This window comes from Apium graveolens, chromosome 9 (assembly GCF_009905375.1).
Source record: "Apium graveolens cultivar Ventura chromosome 9, ASM990537v1, whole genome shotgun sequence".
Taxonomy (NCBI): Eukaryota; Viridiplantae; Streptophyta; class Magnoliopsida; order Apiales; family Apiaceae; genus Apium; species Apium graveolens.
In genome coordinates this window covers 253,803,218-253,819,271 of record NC_133655.1, presented here as the reverse complement: position 1 = coordinate 253,819,271, position 16,054 = coordinate 253,803,218, and the positions used below count along the sequence as shown (strand labels likewise).

At 33.2% G+C, this 16,054-nt stretch overlaps 2 protein-coding genes across 2 annotated transcripts; one reads left to right on the top strand and one right to left on the bottom strand.

The window, feature by feature from the left end:
• Window positions 1-170: 170 nt before the first annotated feature.
• LOC141686173 (peroxidase 7-like) lies at window positions 171-602 on the bottom strand. The gene has a single exon (XM_074491224.1). It carries the CDS (start codon window positions 600-602, stop codon window positions 171-173), a length of 432 nt encoding a protein of 143 aa, XP_074347325.1.
• A 7,485-nt stretch (window positions 603-8,087) lies between these two features.
• LOC141686172 (glutamate receptor 2.2-like) lies at window positions 8,088-15,965 on the top strand. The gene is made up of 9 exons (XM_074491223.1): window positions 8,088-8,289; window positions 8,381-8,480; window positions 8,598-8,807; window positions 10,247-10,542; window positions 10,633-10,732; window positions 10,828-11,037; window positions 13,513-13,568; window positions 14,126-15,432; window positions 15,537-15,965. Exons 1-9 carry the CDS (start codon window positions 8,088-8,090, stop codon window positions 15,858-15,860), a joined length of 2,805 nt encoding a protein of 934 aa, XP_074347324.1. The 3' UTR covers window positions 15,861-15,965.
• The last annotated feature ends 89 nt before the right edge of the window (window positions 15,966-16,054 follow it).

The following is a 16,054-nucleotide window of genomic DNA, read 5'->3' as shown; positions in this document are numbered from 1 at the left end:
GTTTGGGTTTAAGAGTAAAAGCAGCAATATATTCATATATATATATATATATATTTAGTGACCATTTCTTAAGATCTATCAATACCGTAATCGCTAATAAATGAAATCAAGAAACAAATATTTGTGATAATGATAAACGGTGTTGGTGAATTGAAGTGACAGAAGCCTCACTAATTGACAGCCCCGCATTTGTTTCGAATCTCTCCTTCTGTTCCAGTCAAAACATCAAGGTTTCCAAGGTGCACCATGGCTTCTGCAAAGTCCTTGATCCAAACTTCAGGATAATCTATATATTTCTTCACAATTTTAGATGTCAATGGACTACTGGCAAGGACTTGATCTGTTGTCAGCACTCCTATATTCCTCTTCAAATTCTTGTAGTACTGGTTATCCAGACGATATGGGGTCACAACATCAAGATCCACACTGTTGGCAGCATTTTCAGGACACTTTTTCTTCAGGAAATTCGCAAACTTGGAATCCAGGGCGGGATCTTGTGGATGACTTGAATTAAATTGGTAGAGACGAGAAGAAAATGTACTACACTGAGACAATCCAATGGAATGAGCTCCAGAAAGGGCTGTCATTTCTTTTACCGACATATTTTTGTTGGTAAAAAACTGAATCATTGGTGGAACATCGAGAAATGGAGGAGGGAGAAACTGTGTAACTTCAGATTCCAAGGAAACAGTTCCGTCTCGACGCCCCGATGGAATTTTATAGTAAATACCACCGGCCTTGTAAGTACTATCTCTAGCTGCAAATGCCAGTATGTCAGCGCATGAGACAACTCCAGGACATTCAGCTTCAACCTCGGCTTTGACCATATCTATCACATCCAGTCCTCTTAAACCCTTGTTTGCAACACTCTCTTGTTCTGATGGATTCTTTGACGACGCTGTTTTGATCAGCACTGAAGCATCACAACCCTGGTGCACATAACCAGAAAATTATAAATGAATTCATTCAAGCAATGGTCCTTAAAAAGTCATATCTACTGCACAAGAGGAGTTTGGCTTAAGGTCAGTTCCCCATATCTGCAACATTGCCCTTGTTCTCATAAAGAGGCTGTTTCCAGGGATTCAGAACTTCGTATTCATGACTTGGTGGATAGCAAGTATTAACTTGACTATTGCACCAAACACGATTTTCTACTCACTACTGCTAAAATTGTACTTGAAGAAACAGTATGTAAAGACTAGAGAATTGTATGTTACCCTGACAAAGCAGTCATGAAAGTAGAGACGAATGATAGCAGCAGGTGCTGTAGGATCTTTTCTGACTGCTTCACTCACAGCCTTCCAAACTACGCGTTCAGCAGAAGGGCATGACTTCGAATAAAAACCTTCTTCCAAGGGTGAGTTAGCTGCTAAAATCTCTAGCGGTGCCAGAATAGCCATGGCTGCGAATAGAAGCGAGCAAATCATAAACATTGTAGACATTTTAGTTAAGCTTCCAAAATTTTCTTCTAATAATGATTGATAGAAGTGAGTATGCTTAGCCTTCACCAAGTTCAGGTATTTATACGGTCTAGTAATGCTGCAATCAGGTACATGCTGGCGCCTGGCTACTAATAAATTATTAATTTATCATCCCAGGAATCTAAATGGGTAGATATGTTTGATTGAAATATGTTATAGGCATACCAACAAAATGTTTTATGCAATCCATCATGTTTCTTCACGTGGATGCATGGAGTTTGTTTGTTCGTTTGGGGGCGTCCAAGTGATGCTTCTTTCGCAACATCATTGGAATTTTCATGTCGATAAACAATTATTCGCAGAGCTACTAGAATAATATGCCAACTGTTTAAACAGGACAAACAGTGATTGCCATTAGTTGATGCCGGCAGGGTCTAATTCAATTATTCCATTACTATATTTCTGGAATTTGAATCTTATATATATATAGCAGCTACTCCAATATAAACCAATTTAGAATAGAAACTAGAAAACAAATAATTTTTTTTAAAAATTAATTCGAAATATAACACATATGGTATGCAAATCGATCGTTGAGATATGTAGAAAAATACAGTGAAATCGGATTTTAAAAAAAAATACAGTTTGACGGGAAATATCAAATTAAAAACGGAGTGGAAAAACTGAAATTAGGTGTGGGAGAGTGCATGAGGGTTGGGTGGTGTGATTTAGGGGGACCATTAGATTGGGTAGATAAGTTTCTATTTTAATTTTAGTTTGTATTTGATCATTCCCCTATATATATATATATATATATATATATATATATATATATATATATATATATATATATATATATATATATATATATATATAGAGGGAGTTACTCAGATGAGAACCCCTATTATAATAAGATATGAGATTTAATCATGACCACACATATTTTTAAGTACTTTTAATCTGGACCATTCATTTAAATCATGTAATCTTCTATTACTACAGTAGACCCATTTCATTTCCCTCCCTTCTCTCAACAACCCCACCAGCAGCTCTACCACTGTCGCCGCCACCCCACCATGTCTCCGCCATCTTGTTGTTCCTCCGTTTCTATCTGCTTCTCTCTCCTCTCATTCTCTCCCTTTATCTCTACAATAATCAAAACCTCGTTTTTATATTATTTTGATGTCCAAATCAGAATTCCAGGTAACCAAACTCATCTTCTCGCAATCCTCTATCTATCGAACACCAATAAATCTTCCTTTTGAGCAATTTCGAAATCAAAGGTCAATAATGATTTTTAATTCGGTGATTATTGATGTTTTTAATAGCATGAGAGCACAGATCTGTTAAAATGGAGTTAGATGGTGGTGAAAGCCCTAGTTTTTGGGTGTCACCGGAATCAACCGCCGCCAGCGATAAGTTTCGGCGAGCCAGCGATAATTAATATTCGTTTTCAATTTGGTTTTTATGTTGTGTAGCATCTCTGTAATTGAGATTACGATGACTGTTGGAATTAATTGAGATTTTCGGATGATTTTTTCGTGGTGTGATAGGGATTGCGATGTTCATAGTTAATTTGTGGTGATTTAGATTTAGATCAGGTGATTTTCATTATGATGTTAGTGGTCGGAGTTGATGAACGGAACTCGTGGACGGATCTGCTAGGCAGAAATAGTGGCTTGATGTGGTGATTTTTCGTTATCTGGTGGTGATTTTTCATATTCCGATGGTGATTTTTATTTTGACGGTGGTGATTTTATGCTTACCGGTGGTGATTTTCTGGTGGTCGGCGGAGGTGGTGGCGGCGGCCAGAAATGATGGTTCACGAATGTGATGGTGGTTGAATTAGATAGAAGATGATAAAATATTAGATATTAAAATAATAAATATTAAATCAATGGTAAGAGATGAATATGAATTGAAATGAGTGAATAGAATTAGATCTTATATCTCATAATAGTATTGTTCTCATTTGAGTAAAACCCTATATATATGATAACTAAGTTCTCGCTAAGTGGCAACTACAAATTACACGAATAAAACGTCCCAGACAGCATACATGAAGGGGCAGGATCTAAAAATCTAACCTAGTCGCGGTAAAAAATACAAAAGGTTAGGAAAAAAAACTATGAAATAATTCAAACTCAAAAATAGCAAGTTGTAAAAATTTGACTAAGAACTTTTTTCGAAGAGACTTGAACTCAAAACTATATTCATGGATCCAGTATCAGGGGGACATGGATGATATCTAGAGCTGTAAATATACGAAACTGTTGTATATGAATGCAAGCAAGTCTTGTCTGATTCAAAAAATTGGAGGGTGTCAAATTATTATGTACATTTAAGTTACCAAAACATAATTTATCAGAAAATAGAGAGAAACAAATCCAACTCCTGAGAAAAATATGAGTTTTTCTTCTGTTTCCGAGTACACATGAGAAAAAAGAAATTACACAACTTTTAACTTAACTTCAGCAATACTCGTTAGCTCACTCCTGCGACAGCTTTGACTTCAGTATCAGTCATCCCCTGGATCAACAATAACAGGTTGTAACTAAATAAATAAACATTTTAGTAAGAACAAACTCAAGACATACAAGTAGCTCTAGTATTCAATAGTCTTGTTACACTGAGTAGGTGGTGCAAAAACACCACCAGAACAAGTGCATATATGAGAAGAGAACATAAGGTTAGCTCAAGATAACTAAATAAACGTTAAATTAAACAATGAGATGCTGACTGATACAACTGAAGTATTTGCTTATGGGGGTATAAAGGAATTAAAATGCAGAATATCCTGAGTGACAGAATTCTGCAACGATAATGTCATACTATCAATTATTAAGCAAGGATTTCCTGTTAATTATTTTCGAGTACTTTAATATCGAGAACCTGAATGAAGACCTAGCATGAAATTCAAATAATAGACTACAAAAACTTTGATGGTGTAGTATAAAAGTGTAGAAGTAGTTAAAAAGCGATCTGATAATGTATCCTATTACGATAACAATATTTTACGGTAACAAGGGACTCAAATATTTTTAGGACATTACGAACAATATTTTCCTTCCATTGGTCTACATAGGTACCACCAAATTTGAAATTTATCTTCCAAGTCAAAATGAAGTGGTATGATTGCGCACAATACATTGGAATGTTCGACATTGGACTTTTGCAATTTTAGGAAATGCTGAAGAAAGAAATTAGTACTAAACCTGAACTTCTACTTTAAACTTCAGGTTACCTAGATATTGGAAGAAAACTCTTTTCCCAGCTTCTAGCTTATTGTCAAATGTGAACTCATTCCATCCTATCCCAAATCTGAAAATGTTTTTCCTACATAGCACTTCAACAGTCCACTCCCGGTCGTTCAAAAACAACGAGACCATTGTCCTCTTTTTCCATGTTTTGCATATTGGCCACATACAATGTGGGATATACTGGATGCATAATCAAGTTAATGCGATTGATATTTACAAAACTATCATAAATTCCAAAGTGAAATGGAAAAAGCATACCACTCCATGACACTGTTGGTCAACATGTGATTTTTTCAGAAGCACATTAAAATGTATATCATCATTCCCCTCAGTAGCTTCACTATCTGAATATTGTAGTGTTTGTAAAAAGTTAGCACCTTTGTTTGCAGTTGTTGTAAAATGAGATATTGGAACTTGGTATACCTGATTCGTAATCCGCTGTTCCATCTAATAAGTGGATGATATCCATACCATGGTTTCCTAAGGAAAAGAATTGGTAAAGAGAAACGAATTTGTGATTTAATGGATAAAATAATATTTCGAATATGAAATAAAATTACATGTGCTATTATCTTCACTGTCGGACGAGACATGAAGAACATCTATATCACTAGAAGGCTTCATGAAATCTTGAAATTTTAAGTAACCGACAAAATCACGAAAATGATTCATATGTTGAGAATCATACACTGAAAGCTTGAAAGTTGAGTTCCCCAAATAATTGAAAAATATCACATAATCTTCCTTAATTGAGTACTTTTCAATAAAATGCTTAATACCATGTATTTTTTTTCGTCAGCAGAATATTTGAGTTTTGTACTGTAAGAATCACCAAGTTTGATGTGTATAATTTCACCAATAGAGAATCCATATTTCTTTCGAAACAGTCTCGGTAGCTCCTGTAAATGTAAAAAAGCGTAATATTATTTGACAACACTAGAAGTAATTAAAGTAAATTCTTATTCAAATCGTACCAGCTCTCCCACTTCTAAAGATTCCCAAGTCATGATTTTGTAAAAGTTTGCATATGAAGAAGATACGAAGATATCTGATCAGCAATAGATTATTTATATTAGTGTCAAGAAATTGTTCCCATCATAAAAGTAATGAAAATTTAACAATCATACCTCAGTTTGAACGATCATCAGCAACAATATTTTTAGCGAAAGATGCAATTTTGAACTTCAAAGCAGATGTTGTTTTGTAAATGATAATAACATCACCGGGAACAATGTTAGCATCTTTAACAAAGGTAAATCACTTATCATTGAAAAAATTCTCACCATCTACCCATTTCAATCTTATATTCCACTCATGTTCATCAAAAGCAAGCCTAATAAATTTAACTTTATCAGTTCATCGTATTTTGTAGCAAGCAGAGTTAGAGAGAACCTGCATTAAAAAAAATACCGGTAATTAATTTTATAATTTTGTAATTAAATAATTATGAACCAACAATACTATTCATATATATTTTTACCTTAACGTATGAACTGACATGAACATGCTTTGGTTCAATATCCAGGCTGTATATTCCTATAAAGTTACAAAAAATATTGTAATGAAAAGTAGATTTGAGTTTGTCGTTCTCGACTTCATTACAAGTGAGGTTGGAATCGGAAGAAGAGATTTCAGTAAGATAATTCATTTCAGTACCGTAAGGAGTATAAAATTTTAAATTAAATTCTCCACCTCCTTGATAGTGCAACAAAGCTAGATGATAAGATTTTAAATTGTAATAGACCATCATTTATTGAAGACCTTCAATATATTTACACTGCCCACTGAAATTACCCTCCCAAACAGCATCAGGCTTGACATGCAACTTCACCTTCCCGGGTAAATTATGTTTATTTTCAGTATAAAAGGGTAAAGCGAGGCTCTGTAATTTAGAGTATTATCTCAACATCAGCAAGAATATAACTTAGAATAAAAGAACAAACAGTGATGGAAAACATGGCAATACATACCAATCGACCTTTCTTATAATCAGAAGAGGATATGAAAAAAATCATAGTGATCCTGCTCTGTCCTAAATCCATTAGTATATAACCTAGAATAAATGAATTCAAATTAATTGAAACTACTACATATAACAAGAATTAAATACAATAACACAATTGAATTGCATGCACAACATGAAATTGATTGAATAATTGTGAGGTTAACAATAAGGAAGAGGTACCCGGAGAAGATAACCGTATTCGAATGAGAGAGGAATAACAGTTCCACTGATGCAAAATTCACTTGAAATTAGAACTAATAGTGGGACTCTAATTGAAAGAAATTAATTATAATTTATCTTTAACAGCAGAGTAGGACATGTTAGAAGAAAATTTTAATACATAATTAATGTCCATCTTTTAACTACCCCTGTGTTGACTTTATTTTCCTGTAACAGTACTAACATTAATTTGATCATAAATTCTGTCATTTCATATATAGACATACTTGCGAAATATGTAATTATACTATACCGGCATGCAAATATAAATGCATCGGCTATTGTGAAAAAGCTATTGCATTTTTCTCTGTCAATCTACTAAATATAATCCCAATGGAATTATAAGAATTTTTGAACACAATTTTGAATATCAAATGTCCGTGTTGTTATGTTTCACGGTCAAGATAGTTATATTCCATTCTTAGTACACGGGGCATATCATATATAAATTTGAATAACTTATTCCAAATTCTTGAAATTGGAATCCAATGTGTTATTCAAATTATACAATCAGATAAATTCATGAAAATCATTTTAAACCAATATCAAAATTATCAAACACAAAATTTAACCATTTTATTTGAAAAAATTAATCAGCTCTAATCTTATTGATATGATCTTCAAATATATCATAGTCCCAAACCGATATGAAATTTCTCCAACCCAGCATAATTTGAATTTTTGCTTTTCTGTATCGAACTATGATTAATACCGGAATATATGTTGAGAAGATATCTACCGTTGATGTCATATCTGAACCTTATATATGAGTCTTTATAATGAGGTTCATACGTACAAATGCTTTACAAGTTGTCAAGTTCTACTGCTTCTACCCCAACAAATTTGCACACTTTAACATTATGGAGTACTAAAGCCTAGATGAATTATCTGAAGAACGGAATCAAATGTCAATAATCAAAGTCAAAGTTTCAAGGAAGTGGGAAGAAAAGCATCCAGCTACCAGGGATTTGATTGGCCTAAATCTCATTCTCATTGATCAATATGTGAGTGCTTTTTTTATCAGCTTAAAAATTTAACAATTATTGCATAATTGAAATATTGAACATAATGTTGTGAAATTGAAATTTCGTTTATTTCTTATTGCATCAGTACACACGTATTCATTGTTGGGTAGATAGGACCTTGATGAAACAATATGCTGACCTTTTATGTGAAGGTAAAATGTATAATATTGACAACTTCAGTGTTAAAATTTATACTGGTAGCAATAGGTGCTTTGAGATGGATCATCACATCATTCTTTTGAAGTCTTCTTTAATCTCAAAAGTTGATGATCACTATACCATTGTTCCCCCGGATATATGCATGTTTGCTAATCTTAAAAACATTCATGAATTGGGCAGTGCAGATTCAGCTTTGATAGGTATTTATTAATACAATGTCAATTTTTTTAGTAAATACAATGAATAAGCTATGTATACTCCTGCATTCATCAATTTATTTATTTGTGATAGATGTTGTTGGTATGGTATGCTCTGTTAAACAAGAGAAGAACATTACTACGCATAGTCTAGAAGGGAGAACATATGTTGACTTCAAGATTACTGATTTCATGTAAGTATCTTATTCTTGAACACTATAACTTATTGGAAACCATCCGAATATGTTAGAAAAATGAGGAAGAAATTTTACATTAAAAATTTATGAAGAGACACTATATTTTGGTCATAGAAACAAGGTGAAGGTCCGTTTCTGGGACGATGTCGGCCATGAATTTTATAACTCTTTCAGCCAAGCAACTGTCTTGCCTGCTGCTATTATCATTGCAAGTGCTAAACTCAGAAGAAACAATTATACAAGATTGTCAATGTTGACAAATGCTCCTGCCACTGTATTTTACATCAACCCAGATTGTGAGAGGGTTGAAAGTCTAAGACGCAGGTGAAAATTTTAAGCACGGTTATTTTTTTAAAAGAAATTTAAAATATATTAATCTAACAATTTTTTGTTTCCAGGTTTTGGGAAATTAATGGAATATGAATTTGATACCTTAGTTTAGAAGGCAATGTCGAAGAATATGTTATGCAGTTTCTATGTTATTTTTCTTTTAATTTGTTGTTGATCTAATCAGACTCGTGTTTGTAATATATTGAATTATGCATGCTTCTCTATATTTTTTTATGTTGGAGATATAATATGGTGATTTTTTCACTATGTTGCTACATTTTGACGTCCGATTTGGTGAATCATTATTTTGAGTCTATCAAAATCAAAATTAGAAAAGAAAGAAATATTTAAATCATGGAAAAACAAATTCTCAAAGATGTACAAATGATCTATTCTTGAGGAAGACAAATAAATTTATTTGACTAAGATTGTAAAATTGCGCAGAAGCTATCTCATGTAATTTAACGTCTGAGATATAATATAATTTTTTATTCATAAAAAAACTTTTCCATTATGAAACATGCATGGCAAGAAAGCAGATGATTTCAATACATTATCTTATAAAGTTTATTTTATACAAAGTTCCATTCGACTATATACATTTGAAATTTTATAGAAATTAGCAAAGATTCACATTAGTAAAATTAACGAGGACCGTTACTTTTGTTCACTACACAATAGTGTTTGGTGCTGCAATTTTTCCCACTTTTACTACTTTTTTGCAGTAAATTAAACATTTTTTTTAATTTTCATGGCCATTTCATTCGTATAGAAATCAACAGAACCGAAGTAATATAGATTAATTAAACAACAATCTTTACTAAGACAACAACCCATAACTTTTTACTTTTATACATTAAAGGCTGCAATAGGGAACTTGAGTTTACATACCTAATATCACAAGTTTCGGTGGATAGTTGAAAGCAACCGTCAAATCCTACTTCAAAAGCATGCAGTTGGTTTGCCTAACTTACATAACTAAGATTTTGTAGTATCTTTTTACAATAATATGAACTTATATTCTGAATAGTACATCAATCCATCAATTGATTTGTGCTTCCAAGAAACTAATATAAAATGTCCGTACATAACTCAGTAGTTACACCTTACTCTCATGTTTTTGTCATTGCGTCTTATAATTTAAATGTATTACGATTTCTTTATATATTAGTTCAACCATTTAGTACAACACACAACATTCAAGTTCATGTGTAAGAGGTTCAGATTGTAAATAATGGCACATCATGCTATCAGTGATCTAAAATGCAAGCGCAAATTCAACTGGAAAATAAGAGTAAGGGTTATTCGTAAATGGTTTGACAGAAATGCTGTTACAGGATGTCGGAATGGACTCAATCTGATTTTCATAGATGAAGAAGTAAGTATATTCCTATTTGCCAATATAAATTCTTCAACTTTTCATATGCTTACAGCTTATTTTGTTCTCAGCATGAACGTGTGCATGCATGGAGCGGTGAAACAACTTTGTTATATTTTGACAAACTGTTTCGCGAAGGCAACGTTTATGAAATAAAGAATTTTGTTGTTAAGTATTATGAATCTTCAGAACTCAACATGTGTTTTAGTGATGACAAACGCATAATTTTGTCATGTCTGACGAGAGGTGTTGCATTAAAAAATGAGTATTGCCATATACCTTTTGATATGTGGAAATTTACAGATCTTGGAAAACTTTTCGAGTTTGATGAAAATATCAATCACTTCATAGGTACGTATTATTGATTCAATTTTGTTGGAATCAAATTTTATAAATATTTCATTCAGATGTTTCTTATATTCATTTGAGCCTGTATTACAGATGTTGTTGGAATTATTGATTCCGTTGACGAAGCAGAAGTTGTTAATATTCCCGGAAAGAAACCCCAAACATTTATTATCTTCTGCATTACCAATACCATGTAAGTAATATTTCTGTTTCATTATTATTTAGTTCGTTATATGTGTGCTTTAAAAATTATACACATGTTGTAATAATACAAAATTTTACTTCCAGTGATAAAGTCAAGGTCAAATTCTCTGGTAAATTTGCTCTATTACTTGATGAGTTATTAATGAAAGCAAATGAGCATCCTGTTGTAATATCAATTTCAAGTTGCAAAATTTGTCTTTCAAAAGATTCTGAGGAAAGAAGCATTTGCAGTACATTATCTACCAAATTCACTACAAATGACAATATGCAAATTGTTCAAACACTTCGGAAAAGGTAGGTTTCATATATGAGCATTTTATTACAATTATGTTGAATATTAATTGATCGACTAATCACGTAATCTTACGTTTTGTGCAAGATTCTGGGATATGCATGGAGGATAAAATATAGGAGAACTTTCTAAACTTCTGTATTACATCCTTTTACGAGATATTTAAGTCGAGTTTCGTAAGTAATATATTAAAATTTATGCTAGCAAATTAGTTAAGATGCTGACTCTTTGTAAGCACTAATTACATACAATTGTTAAGTAGTAAAGGTTGAATTTCACCACTAATATTAGGAACGATTTGTTCGTAAAATCATGCATACTTGGTATTTTATGTGACTGAGTTGTTAAGTTTCAAAACTTGCGAAATGATTGAATGATTTTGTCTCCATTATAAAGAAACTTGAAGATGTGTCATTATTCTTTTAGTACTAATTAATACACCAAGCAAAGTGTTTTTTGGCACCGGAATAAGTGAAATAAATTCATGAAACTTACATTTGATATCATATTCGAATAATAAATTTTAATAGTTATCGTAAACACATTTTAAACAGATTTGACAATTAATTCAACATAAAAGTTAAATGAAAATTATTAAAAAATCAAATACAAAATTAATCTTGACTGCATATTGTTGGATTTGAATCAAAATTGAATTGTATTTTAAAGTCGATTGGACTGAAATAAAATATCATCGGATTCGATCCAAATTATCTTCAATTACATCGTTAACCAATTATACCAATTGGTAGGTGTACTTATGACGGACTCACTGTTTGCACCATTCTTTGATTAAGGAGGTGAAGTAGTTAAATATAATTTTGACTCTTTTTTGATATAGTTGTCCTTATTAGAACAGTTTTAACCCCTGCACAATTAATAATAAATTTGGTACATTGTGTAACGAACAGGTCCAATATATCGTTTTCCTTAAAAGTGCATATATTTTCATACAAATTTTACAACTTATGCACTTAAAATTTATATATTGTGGAACGTACATTTATGTATATTTTCCAATGCATCGCAAGAGGAACATGAAAAAATAATTTGGTTATGAGCCGATGACCTCATTTGAGTTAGTAGTTAATGTTTGTTCTTAATCTTTATTTTTACATTCATTGTGGAGAATGCTATTAATTTTGGACAAGGTATTACTGCTACTTAGTTCGCAATCTTCATTTTCTCAGACATAAGGTAATTTTTTTTTTATAATATGTTCACTAATTTGTTTACATGTGGGATAAGTACACTTAGAATTTCAGTATTGCTTTTGGATAAAAATATCATAATTTTTTCAAATAATACCGGAATGTAATATCGGATAATGTATGTATTACATACAGTTCTGTTATGTCAAAATAAATGTATACAAAAATGTTCGTCGTAGCTAAATTTCATCGTGTATAAATTTGCCTAAGCAAAGCGGGCAATAATTCTAGTATTCAATAGTCTTGTTACACTGAGTAGGTGGTGCAAAAATACCACCAGAACAAGTGCATATGTGAGAAGAGAACATAAGGTTAGCTCAAGATAACTAAATAAGCGTTAAATTAAACAATGAGATGCTGACTGATACAACTGAAGTATTTGCTTATGGGGGTATAAAGGAATTAAAATGCAGAATATTCTGAGTGACAGAATTCTGCAACGATAATGTCATACTACAAATTATTAAGCAAGGATTTCCTGTTAATTATTTTCGAGTACTTTAATATCGAGAACCTGAATGAAGACCTAGCATGAAATTCAAATAATAGACTACAAAAACTTTGATGGTGTAGTATAAAAGTGTAGAAGTAGTTATCCCAGTCAAAAGCGTCTAGTTAGAGGCATTAACAATTGACTATGAAATTGTTACTGCATTGTGAAGCTTCTGCTCCTCTATTTTAAGCTAATTCATAAATTGACTTGATAACATATTCTTATGAGTTGTACAATGTATCCTCTGGATCAGAGACTAGCCAAATCTGTTGACTTGATCAACTAAACATGCATGACACATATCTGATTTTCCACAAGATTGTCTCATCCCACAAAAATTAATTAAGTACTCTGTAACTCTCCATTAAATTTTTAAACAGAATCAATCCATGTCACCCTGACTCTAATTATAATTTATAGAAAGTTTAAGATCTATACAGATTCATTGACTTGTACAAATTCAACTTGACTTAGCAATGTAGCTGTCAGCTTCTCTCAGAGATTAGTATATATGAGCGGAGCATTGTATGACATGGTTTTAGTGTATCAATGCAGCTAGAGAAAATGACCCTGTTATTTCAGTTTATTGTTCTCCTGAGCTTGCATGTCTTTTTGTGCACATCACAATCACAAACTATTCCCCCCAGTAAAAGCACGACGTTTCATGTCGGGGTGCTTCTTGATTTGGATTCACAAACAGGAATCATTGGCTTAAGCTACATGAAGATGGCACTTTCTGATTTTTATGCACTTCATACAAACTATACCACCAGGCTAGCTCTACATGTTGAGAACCCAAAGGGACATGTCATTGATTCCGCTGCTTTAGGTATATTCTTCTCTGATTCTTGATCAGATTTTGATCCAATATATACAGCTTGCATACATTTAAACTTTGGTTGGCTCGCTGATAAGCGTGATTACCAGACACAGTGTTATTATGATAGTTTACAGAATGTTGATCCACGTTATGCTTCTTGACATGTCCAAACACATCTAATCTTTTGCATTTCTTTTTTTATACCTGTTCTGCACGAAGCTTATCTTTGATTTCTTGTTGTTTTTTTTAAAAAAAGAATAAGAAGAAAAAAGTACCTGCACAATGAGCACATCACCAACTGTCTGTTGGAGGCCGTTGCTTGATAGTTATTATATACCAATCATAACCACCTTCCTCTTCTGGACTATTATATGGTCACCTTTCAGCATCTGAAAGGCCTTAATGAATATATACATTTTTTAAATAGGTCAACAATCAATGAGATACTGTAATTTAACAATAAGAGGCATGGATGAGCAAACATAAGAAAGTTTGAATCAATGAATATAAAAAATACTCATTTTGATCTATACATGAAATTTATTTTAATTTTGCATGTGTTTCAGCTCTGAAACTGTTGAATGATGTAAGGGTAGACGTAATAATTGGTCCACAAAAATCTTCACAAGCCAATTTTGTGATAGATCTTGGTGATAGAGCCCATGTACCAGTCATTTCATTTTCTGCAACAAGCCCTTCTCTATTTCGCCGGACTCCGTACTTTATTCAGACAGCTCAAAGTGATGCAACTCAAGTAGGAGCAATTGCTTCCATATTTAAAAAGTTTCAGTGGAGAGAAGCAGTAGTAATATTTGAAGATACGGATTATGGGCATGGAATGATTCCGTATCTAGCTAATGAATTTTATGATAACGACGTGCGGCTTTCATACAGAAGCATCATTCCTCTTCACCCAACTGAGGATTTTATTCTCAAAGAGCTGTATAAAATGATGACTATGCAGACAAGAGTATATGTGGTGCATATGTCACGTCCTCTTGCTGCTCGCCTCTTCTTGAAAGCACAGGAATTAGGAATGATGAGTGAGGGCTACGCATGGATTGTTTCAAGTGGTATAATGGACATGATGTCCTCACTGGACTCGCTCGTTGTGGAATCAATGCAAGGTGTATTGGGAGTCAAGCCTCAGATTCCAGAGTCAGAAAATCTTAATTCTTTCTCTCGAAAATTCTTTCAGAATTCAAACGTCAACAAAGAGACAAATCTAAGTTTCATCGGTTTATGGGCATATGATACTCTTTGGGCACTTGCATTGGCTGCAGAGAGAGTTGGATATAGTGACTTAATACCTAATCCTAATGGAAGTAATATGGATACAACAAACCTACTTGATCTTAAAATATCTGAAACGGGTCCTAAAATTCTTCAAGCAATGTTGCTGACGAGGTTTAAAGGACTTAGTGGTAAGTTCAGTCTTGTTAATGGACAAGTAGAGCCTTCAGCATACCAAATACTCAATGTAGTAGTAGGAGGGGTGAAACAAGTAGGAACCTGGTCTCCGGCACATGGTCTATCAAGGATGTTAGAGAAAAGTGGTAAAACTTATCAAGGGACGGAAGATCTTCAGGGTGTCATATGGCCAGGAGAATCAATACATATTCCTAGGGGATGGGAAATTCATGTAGGAGGAAAGAAGCTAAAAATTGGAGTGCCGGTTAAAGATGGTTTTACAGAATTTCTGAGTGCAGAAAGAGACCTTCAAACCAATACAACAAAGGCTAGTGGGCACTACATTGATTTGTTTGATTCTGTCATCAAAGCATTGCCATATTCAGTACAATATGAGTATGTTCCTTTTCTGATAGGAATTGATGGGAGTTACAATGATTTTGTACATCAAGTCTTTCTTCAGGTTAGTAAGATTCAAGGGCATTTCCTTTATATCAAAATTTTTATTTCAAATTGTAGAAAGAGGATAAATGGTTTTGTTTTCAATATTGTTTGTCCATGATATAGAAATTTGACGCTGCTGTGGGAGATATTACAATCACTACAAATAGATCACGGTATGTAGACTTCACAATGCCTATTTCAGAAGGAGGAGTGTCTATGATTGTTCCCATTACGTATGAGGATTCAAATAACAAATGGACATTCTTAAAGCCCCTCCAGAAGGATTTATGGTTAACAACCATTGCATTCTTCATCTTCACTGGTTTTGCTGTTTGGGTTCTTGAACACCGGATAAATACTGCTTTCAGAGGTCCGCCTTCCCAGCATGTTGGCATGATCTGTTGGTTCCCCTTGTCCACCGTAGTATTTGCTCACAGTAAGTGGTGATATTGTCGTTTAATTCATTCAGTTATCATATAGAAAAATGACCTTGCGACACAATAATTTGGCCACTATCTGGGTTATTATGATGTCTCCAATTTATTATGGAACGTATCAAGATCCATAAATTGAGGTATTGTCCTCTTCGGAAGCAGGCTCTTCCCCTAAAACGTGCGGTTCATCGACTGGGATAAGCGTTA